Source organism: Acanthisitta chloris, unplaced genomic scaffold (assembly GCF_000695815.1).
Source record: "Acanthisitta chloris isolate BGI_N310 unplaced genomic scaffold, ASM69581v1 scaffold21828, whole genome shotgun sequence".
Lineage (NCBI taxonomy): Eukaryota > Metazoa > Chordata > Aves > Passeriformes > Acanthisittidae > Acanthisitta > Acanthisitta chloris.
The window spans coordinates 1-10,062 of NW_008687873.1; the positions used below are offsets into that span (position 1 = coordinate 1).

The 10,062-nt window shown below is 41.1% G+C and overlaps 1 protein-coding gene across 1 annotated transcript in view; it reads right to left on the minus strand.

Moving 5' to 3' along the window:
* Positions 1-92: 92 nt before the first annotated feature.
* Positions 93-10,062, minus strand: part of LOC103808052 (disintegrin and metalloproteinase domain-containing protein 9-like) — a gene marked incomplete at its 3' end in the record, with an annotated part of 16,178 nt that continues 6,208 nt past the window's right edge. Inside the window, exons 6-17 of the mRNA XM_009080816.1 lie at positions 8,454-8,670; positions 7,769-7,840; positions 6,961-7,133; positions 6,417-6,501; positions 4,788-4,909; positions 3,718-3,889; positions 2,335-2,424; positions 1,914-2,109; positions 1,681-1,786; positions 1,306-1,480; positions 846-926; positions 93-198 (exon numbers count right to left, since the gene is read on the minus strand). Of these exons, the coding sequence (XP_009079064.1) occupies positions 93-198; positions 846-926; positions 1,306-1,480; positions 1,681-1,786; positions 1,914-2,109; positions 2,335-2,424; positions 3,718-3,889; positions 4,788-4,909; positions 6,417-6,501; positions 6,961-7,133; positions 7,769-7,840; positions 8,454-8,670 (1,595 nt within the window). The remainder of the gene's footprint in view (positions 199-845; positions 927-1,305; positions 1,481-1,680; positions 1,787-1,913; positions 2,110-2,334; positions 2,425-3,717; positions 3,890-4,787; positions 4,910-6,416; positions 6,502-6,960; positions 7,134-7,768; positions 7,841-8,453; positions 8,671-10,062) is intronic.

Here is a 10,062-nt window from a genome sequence, read left to right on the forward strand (position 1 = left end):
TAAACTTCATGAGGTTTGCACTGGCCAATAGACCATTTTATAGATTATTTTCTCAGAGCCTGGGGCAGAATGCAGGCCAGTTTGTGTCCTACCTCTGTGAGCTGGACCACTGTCCACGCTGCCGCCGTAGCCCGAGTGGTTGCAGAAGGGAGGAGCCCAGCCTGAGTTGCAGTGGCAGTTCCCATTGTTGTTACACACCTACAGCCCAGACACCAGGGGTTAATTAGTCAGGCAGTGGCAGGTCCCATTGTTGTCACACACCTACAGCTCATACCCAAGGATCAGGAAAACAACAACACCTCTCTGACAGACAGAGGCCACTGGCAACCTCCTGCATGGAGTCAGAGCTCCATGTAAGGAATTGCATGTGGGAAATAGAAATGCTGCATAGTATTGCATAGAAATACATGAAATGTTAACTAGGAATCAGCTCTCCATAACATCCCAAAGCACTGAGTGATATGATACCACATGGTAATTCTCTGTAGAAGTTAACATTTGTGTTGTTATTTGCCTGCAATAAATTACAATCCAAAGAACTTTGCAGTTTTATGACCTCTGGACTCCATTTTGAGTTTTCACAGAGACATGTATAAATCAGAGTTATTAGACTGTCCTCCTCAAAGGAATATTTTCCTTTTACAATTCAACAGCTCAGTCATATTAAAAAATTCCCTTGGAAAACTCAGATGTTGGTGCCAAGAGGTTTGCAGTATACAGGCAACATGAATTACAGATTAAAAAGTGGATTTAGCTTTTAATACAAATCAGAAAAAAAAGCAAAGCCATCTGGTTGCACTTGCACCAAGCTTCTGGAAACAGGACAGGAAGCACCATCTACTCACCCCATTGTTATTACACTTCTGCTTCACATCACAGCTGTAGCCCAGAAAACTTGCATCAACACACTCAAAACCTACACAGGCCTGGAAGAAATAATTAGCGTCTTGCAAACACAAAACTTATAAATATGCTCTATAAATGTATATGTTTACAAGTCTACAGCTTTTATTTAAATATCCAGAAAAAAGGTTGATAGATCACTCAGTACTTCAATAATTTTATGGCTGTATTTGTCTGAGGTTTAACTCTGTGGATGTGTTTTGATGGAGTAATTTGAATAACTGGTAATGTGGTTCACTGATTTGTAGCATCCCAGTTTGTGAAGAGCTCATTAATTGTTTGCATGTGCCAATCTCAAAACGCAGACTTTTATTGCATTATGGCACACAAACATGAGAGCTCTGTAATGCTTTTGGAAGATAAGAATTTTCCACTTGATGGAATAAATTCCATTCCTCTTACCTTGTTTTCTCCACAGGCTGTTCCATCATGAACTTGAGCAGGATCAGGGATATCTGATCCTAAGTCAAAGTCAGAAGACCAACACAAAACCCCAGATGCATTGTTGACAACACTCCAAGCAGGAAGGTTTTGGAGACTGACAGATGTGCATTGGAGCTTGCCACACAGACTGTGCCTGTATGGAATGAAGGACACTCAGAGATAAGTTGAACAGGAAATAAAACCATTATCAGTGCAAATACACCACCCAATTGGACTTTTGAGCCTCCTGTTCAAGGAAATATCCTTTTAATCCTCAGGCTTTAAGAGTCTGTAACAGACTCTATTTTTTACAATGAAGATTTTAGGGTTAGCTTTTATTTACTGGAGACTTACTGGACAGGACATTTCTTGTATGCTCCACCTCTCATTCCACAGTTTCCAAACCTGTCTCCTTTAATATTTGCTTTTTCAAAGCATATATCAGGTGCTTTTCGTGCCCCTGTACAAAAAAAATAGTGAATCTCAGTAAGCCACTAGAATGTCTGAAAAATATAAGGAAGAAAGAGGAAAACTGGAAATGTATCTCAGGAGACTACAAATGGTTTGCCATGAAATTCTAACCTTACCTTTCCCATATATAGATTCACACTGGGAGTCAAAGCTCTGGCACACTCCATAGTAGCAATATGCCTTCATGTTGCTGCATGGGTGACCATTCATGATGTAAACATCATCTGGACAGTAGGCATTGCTCCCATTGCAGTATTCAGGGAGGTCACAGAAATCCCTTTTTGCTCTGCACTCTGCTCCTGCCACTTTAAACTGGAACCAGAGAGGAATGACATTTGTAGTTTGCAACAGCCTGAAACAGTGACAACTGGGAACCTTTAGTCATATTAAGGACAACAAATTCTCTTCTTACATGATCTGTATTGATGGATGTAGTTTGTGTGAAAATATGTCAAGAGGGCTAGGATGGCTCTTTTCAAACATTCAAAACTCCTAGTTTTGTATAGTATCAATTTAGGTTAATGAAACATCATTTACCTTGCAATTCTTGCAGCACAGTCCTTGGGCACATTGTGATCCAGGTGTGAGTTTGCAGGTTGCAGCATCACAGCAGGGGTTGGTGCATTCCTGAGGAACAGCCATGGACAAGAAGACACTGTTTTTACCTGGCTATATAGCTAGGGAATTACATCAGCAGTCTGGGCAAGTCAAACTTTAAACACCATTGCTATACAAGGAGCAGTTGATGTCACTTGGTCTGTTCAGGCGGAAGAAGAGGAGACACAGGGGAGACCCCATCACTGGATAAAACTTCCTTGTGAGGGAAGGGGAGGGGCAGGCACTGATCTCTGCTCTCTGTGACCAGAGACAGGATCCAAGGGAATGGCATGGAGCTGTGTCAGGGGAGGGTTAGGTTGGATATCAGGACAAGGTTCTTCCCCCAGAGGTGTCTGGGCACTGAACAGCTCCCCAGGGCAGTGGGCACAGCCCCAAGGCTGACAGAGCTCCAGGAGTGTTTGGCCAATGCTCTCAGGCACAGGGTGGGTTGTTGGGGTGTCTGTGCAGGGACAGGAGTTGGACTTTGATGTTCCCTGTGGGTCCCTTCCAACTCAGTACATTGTGTGACTCTGTGATTCACCATCTCTGTCATGTTCTGAGGATGACAACCTTCTAGCAGCTCTAAGAGGAACCAGCCTACAAGTTGCTGTATCTTTTTAATACAAGTCATCAGAAAAACATCTGGTTTGACGCATTGTGGCACAGGTGTAAGCCTATAGGATAGGTTTGCACTTGAGATGGGCACTAAAAGAAGCAGAACACACTGTTTTGAAGTGTTCTTATCCTCCTTTCCCCATCTTGTTTCTGCACTACATCAGCAGTTTGATGTAGAGAAATGTTAGTCTTGTTTCATGACCTAGAAGAATGTCTGTACAATTGAACCAAGGTTTGCTGACAGCCTTTTGAGTTACTGATGTCTTTTTAGAAATACTTTTCTTTTCTGAAGAAAGAGCCAATACATCCCATTCTTTGGGGGATGTTTTGACAGTGCAAATATGACTAACAAAAGTCATTTTGTGTGGGAAAAGTTTAAGGCTTACAGTTAAGAAATCTGTTTGTGGTCTATAAACAGTGTCTGTCATGTAACAGAAATATCCATGATGCTAAACAAGTCAAAGCCCAATGGTGTTTCCACATACTCTGATTGAAATGCACTTGTTTCTCAGCAGTGCCTCAATGTTCTGTGAAGTCCAGTAGCCCTTAACCTAAGTGTGATTTTAAGCTTTTACTAAGATTTATCTTCACATTGCTCACAAAAATGTAAAACTACGAGGAAAATACCTCAGAGATTAACACAATCAGGTATAGCAAAAGACCAATATTATATAACATACAAGGATCCATATGAATTTCATCCCTTACCTCTGGTTTGCCACAGTCACATTCTTCATTGTTATCCACCACATTATTTCCACAGACAGGTTCTTTGTACACATTACTTGTTTTGGGAGGATTTCTAAGGCAGATTCCTCCTCCATTTAGAATAAGGGTCTCAAAATCATCAGCACTGCAGGTGCTGAAATTCCTGGATCCACTGGAAAGCAGAATATTTTATTACTATAAATATGTTTTTTCAGGGGAAAATACAACTCAAGCCCTTAAAATATTGTCAATCTGTAATAAATATTGTGTTTCATAATGCTAGGAAATCATTATATAGTAATTTTTACTTTATTTTGCATTAAAGTCCAGTCCTAGAAGTAAGAAATACTATGGATAATGCAAATGCATGAACTTTCAGAAGCCAGAGACCATCAGATTATATGTTCTGGTGTCCTGTACAAAACAGGCCTTACAAATTCCTTGTCTGTACTGAGTATAAAAATGTTGGATTAAAAAATCCTTTCCAGAAAGACATTTTCATAGAATCATAGAATTTAGGGGTTGGATAAAATAATAGGATCTGTTTCTCCTAAGGGGAAACCAAAGAGCAAAGGAACTGAAAGAAACATAAGCCAAGAGGCTTTGTTTAATTTGACTGTGCAGGAATTTGTTGCATATTTGCACAAATCCAGTGAGTATATGTAAAACATTCTCAGCAGAATGAAAAAAACCCCCAACCCAGCAGGACACTATCATTAAAAATTGACAAAATCCAAGTAAGTTTTTAGGAATGCTACAAACAAAAGAATATTGGTGAGAAAGGAGATAAAATATCAAATATATTATGTCCCTGGAGGTTTTCAAAATGAGACTGGATGTGGCACTTAGTGCCATGGTCTAGTGACCTCGGGTAGGGTTGGACTTGATGATCTTGGAGGTCTTTTCCAACCTGGTTAATTCTATGATTCAAGATCAAATCCTAAGTCAATCAATCCATGATTAAATTTTTCGAACAAATTCTCATTCCCGAAAGTTTTTCATGGGAGTTTCACACCTTAGGCACAGTCACTGCAGAGAAGTTATTGAAATAAAATGACTGGAAAACTTACTTGTCTGTGCTGTGCATTATGTAGGATGCAGGACACCTCTTATCATCATGTTTCATGCCGAGATTATGCCCCAGTTCGTGTGCAACTACTGTAGCATGACGTAACATATTGTCATGATTCAACTAATAAAGAGAATCAGGGTTAAAAAAAGGGTGAAACTAAAGGAAATACTGTTTCTACCTAGTGATTTATACCCACTACAAAGTTCCTGGAGGATGGGGATGCAGAATACTCAGTTGTATTGTGAGGTGAAAGCAGCAAGAACAGATAATTTGTCACTTCATTTTCAGGTAGGACCTGATTTTGCCACTCCTTCCATGAGGATCATATTCTGAATAATAACAGTGGCAGGTGCACTGGATGAATGTTGTATGTCCCTCCCAGCTGGAATTAGTCTATTTTATTCCATTCTATTCTGACACATTTAGTCATTCATGACACTGATTTCAATGGAGTCTTCAATGACAGATGTACAAAGAACAGAATCAGCTTCTGAGATTGTCCACAATGTTGTGACATCCCTATTTTAAGGACAGGAAGAACCTCTGGTTCTGCCTTAAAGGTGGATAAAAAACATTCTTACTTAAATATTATTATTATACTTACACTTTTTTTCCCATATATAAATTTTTTTGCCTGTTTACAGCCTTATTGTGGGGAATTCCAGACACTTGAGAATATAATGCATTATGGTCACTTTCTACCCATGCAAAGAGTAAAAACCCACACATTGTTTCATAGGCTACATTCCCATCCTCAAACCACTGTGGTTATGGACATAAATGGTATGAGGATTGGCTTTTCTTATGCAACACTGAATTAGATGACTTACAAGAGATGTGCACTAAATCAGACAAGTGGAATTTGACAGAGACAAATTGGGAATACTTAAAGAAAAAAGGTGTAAAATATGTACAAGTCTTTAAGAAATCCCACAAAAGAAACCATATGACCCCATGTCTAGTCTCCAGGACCAGGGTGACTTGACCAAATAGGTCAGCAAAGTGCACATTATTTGTTAGGAGGTTCTGGAAGGTGCCTCTGTGGAAGCCAAGCCTGGCAACAGCAATATCCACAGCTCTGGGGATTGTAAATGCACAGGGGAAGGCCTTTGGTTGCTCACTAGCAGCCCCACTAGCAGCATCTCTCTGATAATTTAGCAGTTCCTGTGCTAGTTTCTTCCATTAATCATAGAATCAACCAGGTTGGAAGAGACCTTCAAGATCATCAAGTCCAACCCGACCATGGTTACTAGACCATGGCACTAAGTGCCACATCCAGTCTCAGCCTGAAAACCTCCAGGGATGGTGAATCCACCACCTCCCTGGGCAGCACATTCCAGTGCCTGAGCACTCTCTCTGTAAAAAATCTCTTCCTAAGATCCAACCTAACCCTCCCCTGGCAGAGCTTGAGTCTGTGCCCTCTTGTCCTGCTGCTGGTTGCCTGGGAGAAGAGACCAACCCCCACCTGACTCCAACCTCCTGTCAGGGAGTTGCAGAGGGTGCTAAGGTCTCCCCTGAGCCTCCTCTTCTCCAGGCTGAACACCCCCAGCTCCCTCAGCCTCTGCTCATGGCACTTGTGCTCCAGTCCCTTCACCAGCCTCTCTGGACCACATCATCATGTACTTACAGTGCTGAATGAGCCTCCCTGGACCTGTGAGCAGACAGTACCCACAAAAGCCATTCCAATGGATCCACTGTAAGAGCCTCTCCCTCTGCAACAAAAGCAGTTTGAAGATGGTGTTGAAAGGCAGGTTGAAAATTCATGATTTCTACTAGAAGACACTGATGGGTTTGAAAGAAATATTGCAAAGGCAAAATTTGGTCTTCCTGAAGTCAAGAAGAAATTTATCACCATATCAGGATTTCACTGTAATTAATAATTAATGTCTGAATAACAGCTTGAAAATAATGATCAGTCACCTAAGTGTGCTATGTCAGTGCTTCTGGATTCACTGGATCACAGAATGGTTGAGGTTGGAAGGGACCTCTGGAGGTCACCTGGTCCAACACCCCCAAAGCTGATTAAGGAATTTTTTGTAATTTCTTGTCATTTTTCCAGGTTAAACCAGTTTGCATTGCAGTGAATTTCCCTCCAGCTATATTTTCATTCATATGCAACCCCCAAATCATGCATGTTAACACTGTCAGCATGGCACTGAATGAAAACTTACATTATGAGATGGCCAACATCATTTCTTGATCTTTTCAGAAGATCTTTCTGTCTCCAAGAAACAAATCTACTCAGTACATCTCCAGCTGAACCATTCATTACAGGTATGTGGTTTCCATCTGTCCAGATCTCTAATCCAACCAAAACAATCTGGATGTTTAATGGTCTATACATCTGAAAAAAAACCCATCCATCAGTCTGTTTTGGTGGATGTCTTCACTACAGATGATTAAACAATAAGCTGAACATAGTGACCAAGACATAACTTTAGTTTCTTTGAAACTAAATATCTATTTGTGTTCCTAAATAAAAAATTAAAACATTTATAAATTATAAAATAAATAAAAATATTAAGACTATAAACCCAAATATAACTGAAAACAATCTACTTTAGGAAGGCACCTAAACACATCTTTCAGTTGGAGAAGTTGGAAAGATCATGTTCATTCATTTCCTTGGCTAATTGTCTTGAGTAGAAACTGGGAACAGGTGATCAGAGAGCTTGTGGAACTGCTCACAGCACGGACTGTTTTCTTAATAAAAATGAAAAATGCCCTTCCTAGAAATGTAAACCATACTGGAGACTTCACGTTCCTAGAGCAGGAAGATCTGGGGGCACACAGAAGTGGTTTAAAAACATCTTGCATCTCTCTCTGTTCTTGCACTTCTACAAGGCTTGTGCCCAGACTTGTGTTGTGCCTTAACTGTGTTACAAGTTGTACAACTTCCAAATACAGTTCCAGAACTGGTGTTTTTGAAAACTGTGATAAAGCGGAAGCTACTGAATCTAAGCAAATGATCTGACCTACCCCATCAACATAATTAATCAGCTCAACTGTTTCCTTTTGCACTGCAGCAGCATCAGAATTCTTCAGCACAAACTGTAAAATACCATGTGAGAATGTCAGAGAAAAAAACTAACAACATAATAAAATGTGTTTAGTGTTGGATGATGTAATTACCCTCTTGTTATCCACAACCACAAATAACTCCACATAACTTTTCTGGGGCAGGACAGCTCTTTTCTCCTGCAAATGAGAAAGCACAGTAAGTTAATACAAGGAGTTCAGGGTGCTTTGCTTATGTCTCTCATGCCTTTCACTTTGTGTGTTTATAAAGCAATGCTGTATTTTCTATTGTGGCCTCAAAAGTCAATTTGCCTTAGATTTCCACATAAATATCTGTAGCAGTAATTCATGCCTGGTCAGACACTAGGATGCATGAGCTGAACCTCTGCTCTTCTGCTGCAGGATTGCTTCAAGCTGTGTTAAATTCCCATTGTCTGTTCTTCTGTTTCAGGATTTCCTTAGCAGTTCTCCCACCAGTTTGGCTTGGCATCTGTGAAAATGAAGGCCACAAGAAGTGACCTGCCAGCCCAATCCCACCTGCAGTGACACCACCATGGAACAAGAGCTCTGGAGGCTCTTGGCTGCTGGAACAAGCTGAGGAGTTGGCTTGGAGTGCAGCAACAGAGAGAAACAGAAATGTATTTACCCTCAGAAGCTTGTCCCTGCTAGAGGTGCTGTTTGATGAAAAGGTGTATTCCACAGACTGCTTCACAAACATCTCCTGCTGGAGGCTGCCATTCAGCACACCACAGTGGAAGGGACTATCCTGCATGTCTTCTAAGGCATAAAACACATGTTCAAATGTGCTGGATGTGTTGAGTGGTTCCATTCCATACCATTTGCCACCAATGTAGAGAATTCCCCTAATAACCATAAAAGAATGAAAAAATGTTCCATCATTTTTCCCCTCCTGGTTATGACTAGGTGAGTGAATGACAGTTGGATACTTTAAAACTAGAACTGTTCAAACCACAGTGTTGAAATAAATTATGAGCTTAAATTATATCAATTTGGGTGTAAGTTCAAATGCCCAACAGGATCTCAGAAGACAAAACAGAGCTTATTTAAAAGGCTCAGTCATACCTAAGTGTGGGCTCCTTGAATCAGTTAGAACAGAAAGGAAAAAAGCAAAGAGAAGAGAGCCAATTGTTTAAAAATGAGTCTAGATTGTGGGTACAGAGTTGTTATAAAGGGTCTCTTTTAGTCCTTATCTCTTAGTCTCACTCCTAGCCCCATGCAGCTAAAGTAATCTAGCAGTTTAGCAAAAGATATCTTGTAAGACAGAAAGAGAGGCTAAAATCAATCACCAGGGTGTTTATGAGGGCAACAGCAGCACTGCACTGCTGAGTGCAGCTGAGCATAAAGATTTTACATCTGTCTGTGGCTCAGAACCCCCTGGTACATGCCCATTTGCAGTACAAGAATCTTTCAGAAGCTCTTATCTTGTTCTTCAGAATCTCAAAACTACATTTAGAACAAGAACTCTCTAGTTTCTATCTTGCAAAAGAAGATCCTCAAAAAATGTGGGTACAAGGTGACTAAAGGGTTTGAGTCAAAGATTGCAGAACAACCAGAAAGAAATACCTGTTCTGCATAGTGAGATCCAGTGTTACATGAAATACCAGAATGCTGAGCATTTTACCCTTCATTTAAGGGAATCCCAGGACAGTGCTGGAGCAGGTCCAGAGAAGAACAACGAGGCTGGTGAAGGGACTGGAGCACAAGTGCCATGAGCAGAGGCTGAGGGAGCTGGGGGTGTTCAGCCTGGAGAAGAGGAGGCTCAGGGGAGACCTTAGCACCCTCTGCAACTCCCTGACAGGAGGTTGGAGTCAGGTGGGGGTTGGTCTCTTCTCCCAGGCAACCAGCAGCGGGACAAGAGGGCACAGACTCAAGCTCTGCCAGGGGAGGGTTAGGTTGGATCTTAGGAAGAGATTTTTTAGAGAGAGTGATCAGACATTGGAATGTGCTGCCCAGGGAGGTGGTGGATTCACCATCCCTGGAGGTTTTCAAGCTGAGACTGGATGTGGCACTTAGTGCCATGGTCTAGTAACCACAGTAGGGTTGGACTTGAGGATCTCTGAGGTCTTTTCCAACCCGGTTGATTCTATGATTCTATCATTCTTGTAAGTGATACATCACTGTGACAAAATACATGAAAGATACATGGGTGAATTTATCCCATTTGCCTCTTCCTCCTTGGTAAAACAACATCAAACTGAACCAGCCTCCTCTGACTGAAAAGTATATCCAAAGTC